This window comes from Diadema antillarum, unplaced genomic scaffold, assembly GCF_040938485.1.
Source record: "Diadema antillarum isolate AM-2024a unplaced genomic scaffold, OU_Dant_1.0 seq00000574_RagTag, whole genome shotgun sequence".
NCBI lineage: Eukaryota > Metazoa > Echinodermata > Echinoidea > Diadematoida > Diadematidae > Diadema > Diadema antillarum.
This window is the reverse complement of record NW_027271510.1, coordinates 363477-382506: the sequence shown is the minus strand read 5'-3', so window position 1 is coordinate 382506 and position 19030 is coordinate 363477. Positions and strand designations below refer to the sequence as shown.

At 37.1% G+C, this 19030-nt stretch overlaps 1 protein-coding gene across 1 annotated transcript; it reads right to left on the bottom strand.

Annotated features, from left to right (window-relative positions):
• Nucleotides 1-10679: 10679 nt before the first annotated feature.
• LOC139735389 (G-protein coupled receptor GRL101-like) lies at nt 10680-18801 on the bottom strand. Its single transcript, XM_071646138.1, has 9 exons — nt 18791-18801; nt 18078-18149; nt 16751-16822; nt 16138-16209; nt 15527-15598; nt 14796-14867; nt 14115-14186; nt 13619-13690; nt 10680-11911 (listed from the first exon to the last, which is right to left on the bottom strand). Exons 1-9 carry the CDS (start codon nt 18799-18801, stop codon nt 10744-10746), a joined length of 1683 nt encoding a protein of 560 aa, XP_071502239.1. The 3' UTR covers nt 10680-10743.
• Nucleotides 18802-19030: the final 229 nt, after the last annotated feature.

Here is a 19030-nt window from a genome sequence, read left to right as displayed (position 1 = left end):
TCTATTCCTGTCATTCATTACTCACCTTTCCTCTTTCTCTCATTACAAGGGATTTATCTCGTGTGTGTTCATGTGCAGTGCACTCCCGTTAGGACGAAATGCCCAGGACCGGCAGTTTTTGTTTTGTTTTTTTCGTTTTAACGAAATTTCGTTATAACCGAACAAATATAATATGCAATGTATAATGAAAAGAAGGAAACCACGCATAAAAATAAATTTCTGTTTGTTGAATCCTCATCATACGCTGGAAAGCTACGTCAAATGGGAGAGTACCTTTTCAATTTCGTTTAAATATTACATTTTAAAAAGAGCATAAAGTTGTTTGTGTTGTCATACATACATGTGTAGAAAATGACGGTGTAGGATTTGGTTACAATTCGCTATTCCAAAAATTTTTCTTACTTAACTACGTTACTCCGAAGGCTCCTTATTCCGAAGTTTCGCCATTCCCGGGATTCCGATGGTTTGTTTATCTGAAGGTTCACATTTCCGAAGAATCATTATTCCGAAAGTTCATAATTTAAATTAAAATAATATATTGTTCATTTTCCGAAGGTTCGTTGATCTGAAAATGAAATGAGGTTCGTCATTCTGAAGGTTAATTATAAATCAAAAAAATGAGAAAGGTTCACTATTCAGAAAGTTCGTTGTTTCTTTCATCCGAAAATGAAGTAAGGTTCATTATTCCGAAGAAAGTTCGTTAATGAAAAAAAATGAGAAAGGTTAGTTATTTCGAAGATTTATTTATCTTAAGACGATTATAAGGATTGCAATTCTTAAGTTTTGTTAGTGTACTCACCTTTTTCCACCATGGATTAACGATTCTTTTTGTAATGTTCCGATAAACGAACGTTTTGAATTCCTATCATTTTCAGACTAACGAACCGTATAAGATTAAGAATAAGAACCATATTTTATCATCGGATTAACGAACCTTTGGAATAACGCCAAAATGTGCTTAATATTTCATTTCTGAACTATTACGGCCATTTACTTGTATCAGAATCTGTGTGTTTTGTATTGAAGGACTTCGGAACAATGAAACAAACCTTATCTGAATTCAGATTATTGTATTACAATAACGCAAGTTCCCCTCGGAAACTTCACATGCGTGATACACGGAGTGAACATACAATGATGTGAAGCGTTCCCTCATGCATCCAGAGACGCTATAAAAATGCTTGTTCCGCTACGCATTTTCGAATGCGATCCGCATTTCGTTGTAACGGAGCACATTTCTTTTGGTTTTCTTTGTCAGTGGCGCTCAGAAAAGACTTCGTGGTAACGAAAATTTTGTTATAACCGTCTTCGTTATAAGCGAATTTTGTACCATAGACTTTAATTATGATTTTGGGACCAGAAGTTTTGCTTCGTTATAACGAAATTTCGTTATAACCGTGTTCGTTGTAACGGGAGTACACTGTATCTTTATTTGTGTACTTCGTCTCTGTCTTAATTTGCTTTCTTTGCATTGTTTCATCAATTTTGTAACTGTTTTACTATTATACCGTTAACGCTCATTTCAGAATTGCCCTACTGCATCATTGGGCATTAACAACTAGTATATCAAGGATGCGGGAAGAGATTGTCACATCCTTGGTATGATCACCGCAGAGCATTACCTCCCTTGATAATTACTCCTTATTAAGATTAGGCTCCAAACAATCACCCCTCTTGCAATAACTCCCCCCCCCCCCCAGAAAATTACGTCTCTCATTGTCATTTTCGAACAACGTTTGCTATTTGAATTGAAAAAACAACACCATTTTTTCATATCGTCTGGTTTTGGTCGAGACCTAACTTCAGGTTTTGAACATATTTTGGGTGAGATAATTAGAAACCCCTTACGAAATATTAAAGAGCATGTTATTCCAAGAAGGATTCAAGTTTTTGTGAAAAAAATAGTCTTAAAATGGCCGGGATAAAACAGAGCAGCCCTAATGTAAAAAGGATTCTGTCAACTACAAGTCTCTAGATCTATTCAAAAAGAGGGTGCAGGACAAAAGACTTCGTTAACAACTAGGGGTGTTTTGTAAAAATAAAAAATAAAAAAAAGAGAAAAAAAAAGAAATACTGTTAAACTCGTAACATCTTACTCTTTCTAATCAGACTAGCTTATATTTGAACTGGATTTCCCCTAAAAGTGTCGACAACATTTAATTTGAAAACTAGCACAATTCTACTTGTATGTAAAATAAGCTGTAATTTTACTCAAATGACAGATTAGGGCACCGTTTGATAAAAGTTGCCAGTTTTGACATCTTGTTAGTCTCTAATAATTTCAATAAAACCATGGGTTCTGCTTGATTGATAAGCTCGAGTCACTGACTTGTTACCATGGACCTGCTTTGATCGACCTACAACAATTGGTAATTGTGTGGAACTGACAGCTTGTCAGGACTGATAACTTTCATAAAACCGTGCCCGGATCCTATCAGAAACTATGGCTTTATATCGAAGGGTCCCTCGCTAATGTTAAGGGAATATGAATTGCAGTGAAATCAACTCTCCTTTTCCTATGTTTATCGTCTAATGTGTTACAATGGTAGAAAATGACAAGCCAAAAGAGTAAATGATGACAGTGTAAGAGAAAGGTGAATTAATGTAGGGCCTACATGAGCTTAGTCTTCTGATATTGTGTTATGAACTTATGGAAAAATTACAACGGGTGTATGGTAACTTTCGGGGGGGGGGGGAGGGTTGTCCAGTGGGTAAGTATCAGGAGGGGGCGGTTCGGGGTATGGTTGTCGGGGGGGGGGGGGTATCTCGGGGTGGTAATCCGGGTGGTAGTTATCCTGGGGGTAGTTATCGGGGGGGGGGGGGGGGGGGGGGTAGTTATCCGGGGGTAGTTATCCGGGTGGTAGTTATCCTGGGGGTAGTTATCCTGGGGGTAGTTACCCAGGGGGTAGTTCTCCGGGGGGTAGTTATCCAGGGGGTAGTTATCCGGGTGGTAGTTATCTGGGGGTAGTTATCGGGGGGGGGGGGGGGGTAGTCATCCAAGGGGTAATTACCCAGGGGGATTGGTGAATGGTCGCTGCCGTTATCATTGTCATCATTATCATTATTATCATTGATATTAATATTATGATTATTATGATGATGATGACGATGATTATGATTATTATTATTATTATTATCATTAATTTTATTATCATTATTACTATTACTGTTATCATTATTACTATTATTGTTATCATCATCATTGTTACTATCATTATTATTATTTTTATTATCATTATCATCATATTATTAGTCTTATGGTTATCATCATTATCATTAACATTATTGTTATTGTTGTTATTATTGTTATTATTACTGTTATTATCATCATTATTGTTATTCCTGTATACAATAAAAGCAGATGTTGATCTTTGCATTAAAAAAACGCACAAACACACACAAAATGTGATATAGGCGTGTCAGTCTTAGAGAGGGCTACCCCAAAATGAAATAAACTCTAAAAGAAAGAGCTCGAGAAACTAATTTCTCTATACAGAACGTTCAAAAAGTGACAAAATTGGGTAAGAAATAAGGAATTTTATGACATTTCGAAATTGTACATTTTTTTTCCTAGCGTATATCTTGATCAGTCCTTATGAATATTCAAATAAGCGAGTTGATGATGTCATGCCCTCACAATTTTTCATAATTATATGCTATAATTATGAATTTCGTTAGAAATATCATTTCTATAGCTAATGCAGGTGAAAACATATTCCCTAACATGATGATATTAGAGTTAATTTTATTCTTTTTTCTTTTTGGTGTAATGCAAGTTATACAATATCATACAGCTGAAATACAAGATTGTTGTCACTTATATAGGGCCTTATTGTGAAAGCAAGACATCATCAACCTGCTAATTTGAATATTTTCGGACTGGTCAAGAAGTGTTTTCCTAAAAAAATGATAAGATTTGAAATTTTAGAATGTCATGACTTTCTTATTTCTCATCCGATTTTGATCATTTTTGCTCTGTTCTCTCTTTTAATGAAATTAATGAAATTCCGGAGACCAGCTTACTTCAGTGACCAATTTTATTGTATAGATAGAGTTACGAGTGTATGCCCCTCATAGTAACTAACCTCAACCAAATCGGACTATTATACAGAGTCTATAGAAAGAGATCGAGTGGACTTCGCCCAACGGGGTACATGCGGTTAACGTATAAGAAGCCAGGACCCAGGGACGGAGATTTTGACAGTCCATTGTTTTATTGTCCAAGCAATTAACTAGCTGTTGCGATTACATTAATCAGTGTATCTACTGTATTTGCAACGACTCTGTCAATATTGTTATAAACCATTTTTATTAACGTGTTGTAAATATTTTTCAAAATTCAGGGCAATAAGTCAAGTGATTATTGAACTGAAAAAGCCTATTTTGTAAATTCTATGAGCAAAGAAGCCATTGATCTGTAGGGTGGTTCAGCAACAGCGCCCCGTGACATATCATAATAACTATATGTTTTCAGAATGATGTAAAAATCAATGATGCATAGAAATCATAAAGAAATTAGCCTTATATCATAACATGTGCAGGGCCTACTAGCATATATATTAATATGCCTATTCAATTGCTTTTGGTATAAATGTATAAACTTGATGATGATGATGATGATATATATATATATATATATATATATATATATATATATATGTATCATATATATATATATATATATATATATACATATGTTTGTGTGTGTGTTAAAACTAAACAATGATTACCCGTAACATTATTGTTCTCTCGAAATTATCATATCGCCTTTTGTATATTGAAACACGATGATCATGTTCTCGTGGCACGCAAGTCTGTATCTTATACCTGCTGATATATTGCTATATACGACACGTATATATGCATTTGTAGGTCGAAGATAATAAACGGTGCATGCAATGAACGGTCGATGGTGATCACGCAAACGATATAGATATAATGTTAGGTCAAGATTTATTGCCTCCTCTTTGAACTTTAAGGATAAACAGCTATACGCCCCCAAGGTTTCTACAACATTAGTGAGAGATCACAATCTGCTGTACAAGACATTCCCAACGATTTACACATTATTGCATTTTTAGTGACCTGACAATTTAAGTGATCCCTACTTTAACATAGCATTGAAAATGGATTACCCATGCTGTAAATGCCAACAATAGGCAATGTTGTCGTAAAGAGGAGTGTACATGGATTAATATAATTATGGCTATATTAATATCATTCACACTTACTTCTTGATACTGCTGTTGAAATGAACTTGGATGGAATGAATCTGGATGTTGATCCGACGACTTTGTTCGTTGGTCTACACTCGAGAAGATTTCTTCCAGGACCCTTCCGTGTGTATGTGAGTGACTGGAGTAGGAACCTTGCACGAGACATCGCAGGTTCTAAGAGCTTTTCGGGGGTGTCCTCGATAAAGCGGTTTATAATAGTCTCTGCAAAACTTTATGTTCAGAGTGTTGTGGAAGTAAAGCAGCGTGTTAACTTTACATACTGCAGTTAACGGTCGTGCTGTATGTGAGCTGCACCGTACGTTTGAGTCACGATATTGTGTTCTTTTTACACATGTATAGCTGCCTTACCTGCGTGAAGTGTTAGAGATCGAGCTACCGGATTATTAAAGGGTGCGTGGAACTACGTTTTAGTGTGCATGCGTACGGGTGAAGGAAAACGTGCGGAGTATACAGTTTGTTACGTAATGATCAATTCAACAATACGCATGGATATATCGGTAGTCAATTATAGACCAATCAATTACGTCACCCACATGAGGTCGAAATCCCTGATTGTTTACCTGTGATTGTCCCAGGGAGGCCTACATGCCTTTGGTAAGGAATCTCTCTATTTATGTCAATCTGTGTCTCTCCACCCATGTAACTTTCCGTTCTCGCACCCCCCCCCCCCCCCTCCCACCTCTCCTCCTTCAGGAACGTGCGATCCCCCCCCCCCTCTCTCTCTCTCTCTCTCTGATATTAAATGGGATGAGTGTGTGCGTGTGTGTATGTTTGGGTGTGTTTACAATTTCTCGCATTTTCCTAACGCAAGCCTCTGATATAAAGAATAAATGAATAATATACTTAATAAAACTATACATAAGTCTTACTTAGTCTATATCAAGTCGAGTACCGTTCCGAATAAAGAGTACGTTCAAATATTTTTTTTTTCAGTTTCAAACTCCTCCCTAATCAAAATCATATATAATTGTCATTAGCCGATATCAATTTACAGATGGTAAAATAACGTGAAAACGAATAACTATGATGTCGTTGCTTTTAAATCGAAGATCAAACCAATTAGAACAAGGACAATTTACACATATTAAAGTTCTTGTATTGCTATTTTTAAAGATAATGATTAAAATAGACACATCTTTTTTTTGACATTGCACATCCAAGTTATCGGTTTTGATCAATACATCTTCACTTGGGTAGTGGGTTAATCAAGAGCAAGATATGCCCACACAGTTGGTGTCAGAATATCTTTCCTGTACATTCACTGACATCGGGGCTTTAACACAAACAACTGCCTGTTCCTGAGGGGAAACGGAAATGAAGTCAACACACTATCACACGGCCGCTCGGGGTTATCCATACAATGTCTGCGACTCCTTGGTAGCCGTATATTTCAAAGTGTGCTGGAGCTATTTATGTATAAATTCAGGTTCAGGTTGACTCATGCATGCTTACATTACAAAAATGAAAAGAGCTAACCTAGACTCGATCACCATGACCCTCCCAAGTACAAAATTTCAACAAAATTACCTATAAAAAGCAGAACACTGGGGGCAGTATATTACAAAAAAACAACACAGGTCTTAATTTCACGGTGATGCAGACCCATGATAGTTATTTTTTGTGATGATTATCATTACTTTCTTTTTATCCATCAAGAAATATGGGTTGGCATAGCACACAATCGTGGTGGTCTTTGCCCCCCCCCCCAAAAAAAAAATAAATAAATAATAAAATAACCATCGGGCGAAGCATATACATCATTCTGTAAACCAAACTGTATGATAGATACTCCCGTCAATTCCTGATGATGATGCCCCTCTGTACAAAACGTGGACAAATTATTTCAGTAATTCCCTGCAGATTATATTTTGAACATTTTAGATAGGTGATTGGATACACTGTATGAGGAATATTTTATGATGCTTAATGTTGCATTATCAAATAGCATGTTTTAAGTTTGGTTCATTATTATGTTTTCATGTCAGGATCTCATATTCAGTTTTAATTTCGTGACGCACTCATATCATTTAAGATTACAGGCATGATGACATTTTGCAATAATTTTATGAATTCATTAGATTTTGTATTCAAAACAAAGTATTTGAAAATTATAATGCATGTTTTATATGATGTGTTTTAATTGAGGAAATTATGTTATTTTTATGTCATTTTACTATGTATACACAATTATCGCAATTCAGCTACTCAGCTGCGAAGATGATTGAATAAACCATGAATTGAATTGAATTGAATTGAATCAAAATCCGCCGAGAAATTTTCACAGTTATACTGCGCTGCACACAAGGAAATGATTAATCATCATTGTGTATAAAGATGAAACAAACAGTTTAACACTGACACACTTTTTTTCCTGAATACGTGACATATATCAACTGATTTATAAACGAATAAGTATAACAAATAGGCCTACACCACAGTGTTATCAGCAGAAGAAACCAAAGTTTACGTCAGCCGATGACAAAACCTAGAAAGATCACAACATCACAATTAAAGTGCAACAGTGCTATTCATACCCTGCTTCTATACAATGTACATCTACAGTGCTTTATCAATACTGCAATACATTTTACGCAATACAATATAAATGTTACATTTAGATTTCTGTTGTAGTTTCTGTATACTAAAGTTGCTCAGAGATTTGAGTTAAGACAATAATGTTTGCTAAACCATATTTTGTGAACCGTTTCATCCATATGGTACCTTGATTTTATATAAATACGGTAAATTAGTACAATACTTTACTGTTTGACCAAATCAATTATGAATAAGCATCGCTAGGGAAAGTTCAATAAAGTAGAACGGTACGGATGCAATACAATATTATATCTGTATATCGACTGTATTTCAATGTCTGTTTACATTTATGCACTTAAGTACTCACTCTGGGTTTGAATACACCTTTTTACAAAATTACTTTCCTAGTCCATTCCATCCATGACTTTATTTTGCACTTCACGATATTGGACCTATTCAAGGAAGTAATGCGAAGAGAGATGGCTCGAAAATTATTTTGCTTGTAAAACTTTTAGGGAACAGCGCATTCCATCCTTGTTATACGATTTTGAAATACATGTACAACTATTTAATTTCTTCTGCTATACCAATGGCTACCGGTGCATTTCAAATAATACGACGTGGTTGGATATCGTAAATGTTTGGAAGAGAAAAGAGAAGGAGAGCAGTAAGGAGTTATGTCTTATTGAGTTAGCATGTATGGGGTCTTTACCAAAGACAAATTTAACCACATTGCAAAGATGCCCGAACAAGTTTACTCGCATGGTGTGAAATTATGATCTGTCAGCACAAGCTCTTACTCATGTTTTCAAATGACTGTCAACTGAACAAAGAATACAATACTATCATTGTCATGACTGTGTCAGGGAGTACAAATTGTTACACAATTTAGCTACACCATACATAGTCACCCACGTGACGGAAAAAAAGGCCCCTTTATTCTCTATTGTTCTCACTAATTATACATACCTCAACCTATAAAGAACTGAATATAATGTTCATTCTCACTATGCTGCAAAGTGAATTATTAAACGCGTAAACCATATCATTCATTCAATCAGGCTGTTCATTGCAGACATTCAAGAAAAATTAAATGGTATAACATTACACCCACTGCACTATAGTAGTTAAGTACAATTATTTTTGTTTCTTTTTCGTTTGCTTTTATGCTTCCTCAAATCGGCTGTTTAAATTAATCTTATGCAGCCTCGTTTTGTGTTTGGCTGTGCGTACTTTGAAGTGCACATCGCAATATTTTTTTTTTTAGCAGGGTGCCCTTGTAAAGCAGACCATTTTGGCTCTAAATGGAACTACCCTACTTTTGAAGAAAACAGAATAGATGAATGAATACACATAAAAAAATACGCCCCTCACGATATCATTTTTGAATGATGAGATTGATATTGTGTCGTCATCCTTAAAGTCCCTTCAACTTCTAATCAGTGCACTGGCCATGCATGAAGTGTAGGAGAAACACGACCCGAAACTTAAATACCGGTAGGCTACTGATATCAGAAATCTTTTTCCAGTTTCGCTCGCTAAATAGTATTAGAGTCTATGTAATGTAAAATTACCAAGCAGTACTGCATCACGTATCGGTTTCATTACACATGAAATGTTTTTGTAGTTTATAAGTCACGGCATAGATAACGTCAAACATTAATACATGTACTCACAGCTGCTATCCTACTCTTTGTTCATGGTTGAACAATAAGTGCAGATTCAAAACGTTTGGAAAAGCAGCTTTTACAAGACAGATTTACGCTAACACAATACCTGCTAATGACTCTCCGCAATATTAAAACAAAACAAAAAAGTGTACGGAGAGGTAGGTTTACACAATCAGCCAAGAAGTCATCAAAAAGACGTGTTAGTATCTGTATGTAAAACGTTAAATGTCTTTTATGGACTTTTTGATATGGTGTTCTGTAAATCATCGCATCATTATTATTTGCATGTGGAAGGCCTGTCAATACGGAACTAGAAATACATAAATATAAGTAAATACCCTCAGATTCAGTGCCAATCTTGCACTGTACATAAACCACTTTGGTACACACAACTCATCACTCAGTACATTTGAACAAAATAAAAATGTAATCCACACAACATTGCTAAACTCTCACTATCTTGACAAGAGGAAAAAGTGCAAACTAGAGCGTAACTTGTTCTTTGAAAGTGTAAAACTATCCGTAATTAACTCAGTCATCAGTTCAACGTCATTACATCTGGATTTACATTATAACTCTCAATGAGGAAAGAGTTTCTGCTCAAAACTTGGATTCCAAGGAAGACAGAGCAGTTCTAATACGTCAATAACTCTTATTTTGAAGTAACTTAAGTTTAAACTAATTGCGGTTGATTTTTCAGATATTTCATTGTAGTCTATAGGTCAATGCATGTGGGTAATCTCAGATTCTTGGAGTACGATGTACTAATGACAAGGCATTATATTTTAGCTGTGTAAATAGCACCATGTGTGGCAAAGTTCAGAGGATCACTTTACTAATAATGGCAACTGATGGATCTTTTGAAAACCTTATAATAAACGTAGCGAGTGCTCACGTTCAGCGGTGTAACTATCGGAATCGTTAGTCTCTAAAGTACTCAATACAAGTAACATACTCGTAATGTTTGATTATGCTCAACAAGACTAGGTCAAGGAGCCTAGAGGAGGAAACTATGTCCAGTTCAAGATTAAAGCAAAACACTGTATCTCAAATATTTGGCGTAACTTAAATGCATACAGTGGACTGCCGTTATAACGAAGTTCTCGGAACCGGCCGTTTTCTTTCGTTATATCGAAATTTCCTTGTAACCGAACAAATAAACAATAAAATACAGAGAGCGGATATTGTTGCAGCCTGAATTTTCATTTCGTTGTAACCGGAATTTTGTTATAACCGTGTTCGTTATAACGGGAGGGTACTGTACCCTTTGTCTCAAGTTTTGAAAGTAAGCCTGTTCTCATTCAAGCATCAGTGGATGACTTTGGTGACTTCCTTGTGAGTGACGTATAGCCGCTACCGGAAGAGGCGGTGCCGTCGCGTGATGTGTTGGATAAGCGATGGGTGCCAGTGATTTGACTGCTGGTGCTCTCTTTTAACCTCTGCTGTACGATGGTGGAAATGGTGTAGAGGTAGGGGTTCAAGAAAGAGTTGATGGGGAGGATGAAAATGATGGTCCAGACGTACATCTTGACCGGGACGACGGCCGCGCCAGTCTGGGAGACGATGCCCATGATGATGATGGGCATCCAGCAGCAGAAGTCGGTGCCGACAATGATGGCCATCTTTGCCGCCATTTTGATTTCGTCTCGCCGCTCCGTTTTGCGACCGGACGATGACGACGCCTTGCGCGCCGACACAAATATTGCCACGTAGCAGACTAGGATGATCAGGAAACAAATCATGTTGAGTACGATGAATATGGCGGTGGAGTACGCCCATCCAGAACGCCCCGTCGGAACAAATGACAGGACCTCGGTCAGCCCATCGTCCGATACGGTCCAAACTCCTTGGTAACCAGTTGCCGGGGTAACCAGTGGCAACCCAATGCAGACATCAGAGTAGCCATAGAAACCGCTAACTCTGCGGCTGACTATTATGGGAACGATGCTGAGGGCCACGGCTGTTATCCAAGCAACGGCGACGGCGACCCGCGTCGACTTAGTGCGGAAATGGAACGCGCCGAACGGGAACACAATGCAGATAAAGCGATCCAGGCTGATCAGGACGAGCAGAAAGACGGACGCCTCGCTTGAAGTCATGGCAACGAAGCCGGCGAGTTTGCAGGCGAAACTCTCACGCCATTCAGACGAATGCAAGAAATAATCTTTCCCGTAGTACGAGTCGGCACCACCGATGAAAATCATATACACACCCATTAGCAGGTCAGAGATAGCTAGCTGAGAGATTAAGATCACTTGGGCCTTGTGTTTCCGGTCGGTATTTCTCTCGGAGATGCGCCAAGCCAGCACCAAGAGATTTCCCACCAAAGCGCCGAGACCGAGAATCCAGAGGCACACGCGCAGGAGAGTGTTTCGAAGCATCCCTTCACAAGTCGCGAAGGGATTAGGTGGCGTGTTGCACGTATCTGCCGGTTTGAATAGACAGCAGAGTGATGGCTCGTCGGCCGTTCTGTAAATGAAGAAAACATAACATCAGTCTTCATGAACCTGCTTCATCATTATATTAAAACCTTACCACCAAACTGTGTCAAAACCTACATTTCATTAAACAATCGAATGTTGGCGTTTTTGGTAGGCGCGGGAAGCGTTTTTTTTAAAGACGGCACAGATTGGGGCATGGCGCGTTTTAAACCTATGGGAAAAACGTTGGGTTAGGGTTTTTGGTTATGGTTATGGTTAGGGTTAGGGTTAGGGTTGGGGTTAGGGTTAGGGTTAGGGTTAGGGTTTGATGGTTATGGTTAGGATTAGGATTAGGGTTAGGTTTAGGGATAGGGTCCCCGATAAATTTTTAGTTTCCCCAATCTGTGCCGTCTAAAAAAAACACGCGCGCGGGAAGGGATGGGGATGGCATGAGATGACGAAATACACTCTGAACACTCTGAAACAGTTGAAGTTATAGGGTCCCCATTTACAAAATGAATCAACAGGTTCTAATAGGCTTACAATCCTCGTTGGTTTTTGAAAAAAAAATAAGGGGGAAAGATGTTGACAGAAGACATTGTTTGCAAAATGATGCTATTATTTTTTTGACTATATGCTACAATGTTGTAATATAGCAAACTGTCAACGTATAGCTCCTTCACTTAATATGCCATTTGGGTTAAGTTTCAAAGAGGATACTATTATGTTCTCATCCTAATAGAAAATGTTCCCACTAAACGGATGAAAATGTTTGAACAATTGAATTGTTCTTTGTATAGTTATATGTGACCGTGCATCACAAAACGAACAAAAAGTCGCACACACTGATTTTGTGTGAGGACTGAAAATAGGTGAAATGGGTCAACCTGGCTGATCTTGACTTCTTCATATTTTCTGAAAGAGCAAGTCTTTTTCTACATTAAGCAAAAATTTGGGATCATAAAACGGGTAGGAATGTGTGTTTTTTAGCAGTTTATCTCTAACATTTTTGGGTAGAATAGTGTGATTAGGTGTGTCTTTAGAGTCCCCTTTTCATTTCTTAAAAACCTTGTACACACTATTCACTTTCAACTCTAATAACTTTTGAAAGCATGACGCTACTGCTTTGAAAGTTGACATGAATTATGGACCAGATATGTTAATAAGGCATGCTTAATTTCAGTTTAAACAGATAATCCCTTCATTGTTGTTACTCCTGTGGTTTACATCCTGTTTTTTGTCCCATTCATCGCACAGCCAGCACGGCTTGGTAAAGATTAAGCCCTTGAATAGACTCTGTATTTCAGAGCCTCTTTTATCAGTTCACACTTTTCCTGAGTGTGTGCAGTCTTTCCACTATTACGATAGGTTAGGAGAGTCCATTTGATTTGAGTTATACATCAGTTTAAAGCTTAAAGTCTGCTCTTTCAGAATCTGCCCTTAACTAAAATTTCATGTCTGGCGACTTTCTGTTTGTTTTGTGAAGCAGGGTCACATATGTTGTGCATATTATCATGTGTTTTCACATCTCACGGAGATAACTATATACTTGCCGCTTCCAAGGCCGGCGGGTGTGGGGGGGGGGGGGGGGGGGATGAAAAGCAAAGAGCTACACCATCCAAATCCGATTTAAAGAGGGTGGGGATAATAAAATCATGATGAAACCCTCTTATTCAGACCAAAGTGATCACCATAATCATGCCGAATAGAGGAAGATACAAAGATTGTTTTTTCAAAGCACTGATATTTCACTTACAACTGAAGAAGGTTTGGGACACCATCAGCCATCTTCTCTTCAACTGTCATCAGCTTCACTTCAGAAATAATTCTTGAGAAAATAATGATGAAAGGAGGGAAAAGAAGCAGACAAAAAGGGGCAAACATAAACTTAAATGAAAACACAACTACACAATACATTTCTTGACACCATTTTGTCCGCCCAGAGAGATTCAGGGCTGGATGTGCAGTAGATTTTTTTTTAATCTTTTGGTCTCGACAAGATTATTCCTTTACGAATGTAGAACAAGAGAATTATACCGTTGTGCAAAATTTCTCCATCATGTCATAATACAGTTATGTGAAAACAAGTAGTGATTCTATCATGTTATTACAGTGTGTATGGTATTTTTTTACCATTCTCTTTACCATTTTGCTTACCCACTCTGTTTTTAAAGACAATGCAGGACATGGAGTGGTATTTACACACACACACACACACACATATTCCGTTCCAAATATGTGCGTATACTCACAAGGTTTCCAGATTCATCAGTCCCAGAAAGGCGTAGTCAGTTATGAGAACCAATGGGTTTCCGTAGAGATCGCTTCAAACAAAACCAAATATGTGGCAAAACAACATAGTTTAGATTCTGCAGTTTACAAGGAAAGACAAATTCATATTATTAGGTTATGACGATTGGTTGAATTGGTCGAAATCATTTATTTTTGCAGGTCGCAGTTTATAACTTATACATAAGGACAAGTTCATAAAAGCTACGTTCAGACTGTGATCCTTAACCTCGAGGAAAAGCTAACTTCGAGGATAAGCACTAGATATTGGGCGCCAAGTGTCGCACGAGTCGATTTCCTGACGAAACCAGTCATTTCGTCATGAAATGGACCTTGCAACACCCGGCGCCCCATAGAGTTTCTTCTCAAAGTTAGCTTATCCTCGAAGTCAAGGATCACCTTCTGAACGTAACTATTGATGCAGTGTTCAGAGAAGAACATGAAGACCGTGACTGAGAGAAAGAGGAAGAGAGAGAGAGAGCGCGTGTGTGTGTGTATGTGTGTGTGTAATGGATTGAAAGGGAGAGAGAGAAAAAAAAGCGAGAGAGAGGGAGAGAGAAGAGAATCGAACGAGAAACGGAGAGAAAGTGATAGTGAAAGAGAGAGAGAGAGGACGACAGAGAGAGGAAAACTTGTTTACTCACAGGTAGTTTAGGCTCTCCAGATGTATGAATGTTGAATTTCGAATAGATGCAATTTTATTCAATCCCAGATGTCTGCAAAGTACAGACATACAACAGGTATAAAATAAAGAAATGAATATGAAAGAGTGAGTGATAATAATTACTTACTAAAACAACACACTAATTTATACCATAATAACAATCAGATTTTTTTTTTAATGTATAGCGAGACGAATTTATGTTAAAAAAGAAAAGTGCAAAAAAAAAAAAACTTATCAAAGGCAGGTGTGATTATCCTCCCGTAGGTATTTAGTGCAGGGTAAGACACAGAACAATTTTCACTTATACTGGATGAGTGCTTACTAAATCATTGTACTGTCAACTATTTATGGTGAGTGGGTGTGCATGTACCCGGGGATATTTTGCAATAATTTTGCAAGTTGTTAGACAGTGCACATAGCATAAATTATACACACACGGCAATTTTGTATGTTGGTACACACCCTCCCCCCACCCACCCCCCATGAAATTAACAAATATTGTGCACTCCGGTTTAACGACACATGGTTATAACGAAATTCCGGTTACAACGAAGTAAAAATTCAGAGCCCAACATTATCCATCCTATAATTTTTGTTGTTTATTTGTTCGGTTATAACGAAATTTCGATATAACGAAAGAAAAGTGCCGGTCACGAGGCCTTCGTTTTAACGGGAGTCCACTGTATAAAGCACTCTGACCCAAACACTTACAAAGATTCCAGTCGCTGCAATGCTGTAAACATCCCGGGACTCACTGAAGAAATCAGGTTCGATTCCAGGTTCCTGTCCAGAATGAAACATTGATTACATCGTCATGATGACAAACTTTTACAAAGTAGGCCTACTGGACCCTCTTTGCTTGAAATCTTTTCAGCTTCTTGTTTTGTTTTCTCAAGATAATATCATATCTTTACGGAGATGTCAAAGCAATAATCCATTCGATGAAATGTTCAATTATTAATATCGCTCATCGATAGAAGTCGAATATGTTTCATTTCTTTTAAGTTTCTGACAAGAGGAGATTTGCAATTTTGGGATGATTGAAGGGTCGTCAATCATAGTCGACAATTACTCCTTAAACAACCATGCATGCATGGGAACTTTTCATCTGCCTATTAGACTATGCTCTGGGAGCTAGGCCTACTATAATTCAATTGGACCACTTGCTATGACATAAAAAAACCCCACTAAAAATCAAACTGCAAATCAATAAAATTCTGTTCATAAAAAGTACATACAGCTATTTCATATCTAAACCTCGGTTTTGAGCCTTGTCTTTGAGTTCCGAACTTTTATACGCATTTTTAAAACGTACTACTTACAAGTATGTCAAATTGTCCAAGTGTTCGAAAGCTCCGACTTCAATCGAATCGATCCGATTGGACTCTAATCCTCTGGTGAGTAAAATTGAAAAGATAGAACAAATGAAACACATTTCTAAATTAATGCGAAAATGACAAAAATCTTTGTGCCACTGCGCCCGACTATAATGTTAATTTAACTCTTTCTACTTAAGATTTCAGCAGAAAAAAAAAACACTGACAAAACGTATAACAAACGGGGAAATATTGATACATACCTGTGACCAAACATTTTAAGATCCTTGATTTGCTGCTGCAATAAACGCTCTCCCTTTGGAAAAAAAAAATGAAAGTGGACTTGCGCCACGGCAGTAAAGTTGCAAATATCAAAAAAGAATAAACTGTAGACAGTAAAAGCTATGAAAATGACCACGGAATTGCAATGTATTCATTAGGATGATAATGGATATCTGACATTTAGTGGCATCTTTTGTGCAATTAACTCAATATCAAGCAATTAGTATGCTAATAATCATACGCGTACATTGTTAGGGAAGCAATGTAGGATCGGAATAATGATAGTAATAAGAGTGAAAAAAGTAATATAGATAACTGCAGCAGCCAAGATACTGACATCGTTTTTAGGCTTTGAAGTCCAGCGAACACTCCTCTCCTCAGACTGGTAAGAGCATTATGTTGCATAAGCCTAAAACAGTGAAGAAGAAAACACACGTAGAAAACTAAACACACCTGATAACTACAAAATGGATTAAAGGACTTACACAATAGTAGGGTGAGTTTGGGCTTTCTCCTTCAGACATGGTGATAGTAACGAACTGGCATAATTTCGGAAAAACACTTTCAAAACCCTTAAGTTGCAAAAGGATGCTGTTAGACTTTTTCCTGGAACCTTTGCGCCCAACGAGTTTAAATTGCACTGATCTATCATTATGTTCTCTAGCTGAATAATTTTTGCGCCAAACGGCTGCACTCTAAGAACAAAAAAGGCTAAGACAATCTTTCTGCTCCTAAAGAAAACTTGTATAATATGTTACTTTTTATGTATATATGTATGAGATGAATATATGCATTTATTTTATGCAATGTATATGTATTATGTATGTACAGGGCTCGACACTAACGGTGGACCGGTGGCCCGAGGCCACCAAATTTAAAAAAAGGGCAAATTTGGTGGCCCGCCTCGGGCCACCAAAATTTTTCGAAAAGTATGTCAATTAACAATTCGCAGCTTTTTGCGCCGATAATTAGCAGGTAAATTTGATTAAAGGATGGATGAAAAGGACTGAACGAGTGCCTGAGAGTGAGTGTTGCGAGTTTGTCGAGGTTTATTTGTTAGTAGATATGTCCAGCTTCCAATTCTTACTATAATAAAACTTAAATATTTGACTCATTAAAAAACAGGACTTTTAATGTTTTTTATTGTTTTATTTTTCGGGCCACCAAATTTTTCTCTCGGGCCACCAAAAATTTGAAATTGAGGAATTCGTTGGCCCCATCAGGACACCAAACAAAAAAGTTAGTGTGGAGCCCTGATATATGTAATATATATAATTTTCATTTCATTTATCTCCACATTAAAAACAACAATCATTACAGTTTCAAGACTTTCTCAACTTGAAATATACGGGTACAAAATATATAGACCAAAAATGGTATACAATTAAAACTTATTTGCGAGAAATAATTCCCTTCCCAAGCGCACGCGGTGCCTCATTGTGGGTAGCATCCTGATGAAGGCCTAGACAGGCCGGAAGCTCGACTGATTAAAAAGGAGACTCAAGATCGAGAGCAGCGTCCGCCTCAGTCCAATTTCTTTCAGTTTATATATATATATATATATATATATATATATATATATATATATAATTAATGCTTTAAAAGCATATCATATAAACAGAGAGAGAGAGAGAGAGAGAGAGAGAGTGAGGGAGAGCACTTACAGCATATAGATGGCATCCAGACCGTGGAAAGCACCAGGTTCGATGACTTCGATATTGTTTTTGTATAGGAACCTTAAAATTGAATGAACGTATTAATAAACGATATCAGTCTCGTATGCATATCTTACACATCATTATTTTAAATGCATACAAATTACATTGAAAAAAATCGATTTCATGTCATAATCAGGGCCTATATTTAAGCAATTATATATACCTTTAAATGCATGACATTTTTTTTTTGCTTTTGTAAGACATTGAAATTCATATTTCATTTGAAACCAATTATGTTGGCATACTTAATGCAGAAAATTTGTCAAATAAGCAAGGATGTACACCAATGGGCACATAGGTTCATATTTCGTTGTTACAGGTTACTCTAAAAAAAGAATTAAAAATGTGTTGTATTGTTCATGATGTCACATAGTTGGGAATGCACAATTTTTGTGTTATCTTGAATATTGGTGTTAGAGCTATATGCTTGCAAATTAGGGCGCAACCACACACCTTTTTTTAATGTTTGTAATCGAATTCCGTTTGATTTAAAAATTGCTTCCACAATGAAATGACTACAAACTTTCACCTTGATGAACATGATCAGACTGAAAAAACTTCTGCTTTATTTTTTACACACATAAAACACACATACCGATATCATGTTAACCAACAACTTCTTTGAGTTTTTTGATAAAACATGTTTTGAATCTACTCACATATACTCCATACTGCGAAGCCCTTGGAAAATACCGGCTTGTAAATGTTGTATATTATTTCCTGTGAAATCCCTGAGAGAGTAAGAGAGAGAGAGAGAGAGAGAGAGAGAGATGGAAAAGAACAACGACAAGCAGGAAAATGGTTTATCATAACTAAAATGATAAAATTCATTTAAATTACATATGGATCAATATTCATTTTATGCCTGACCCTTTGTATTTCATGATGATATAAACATT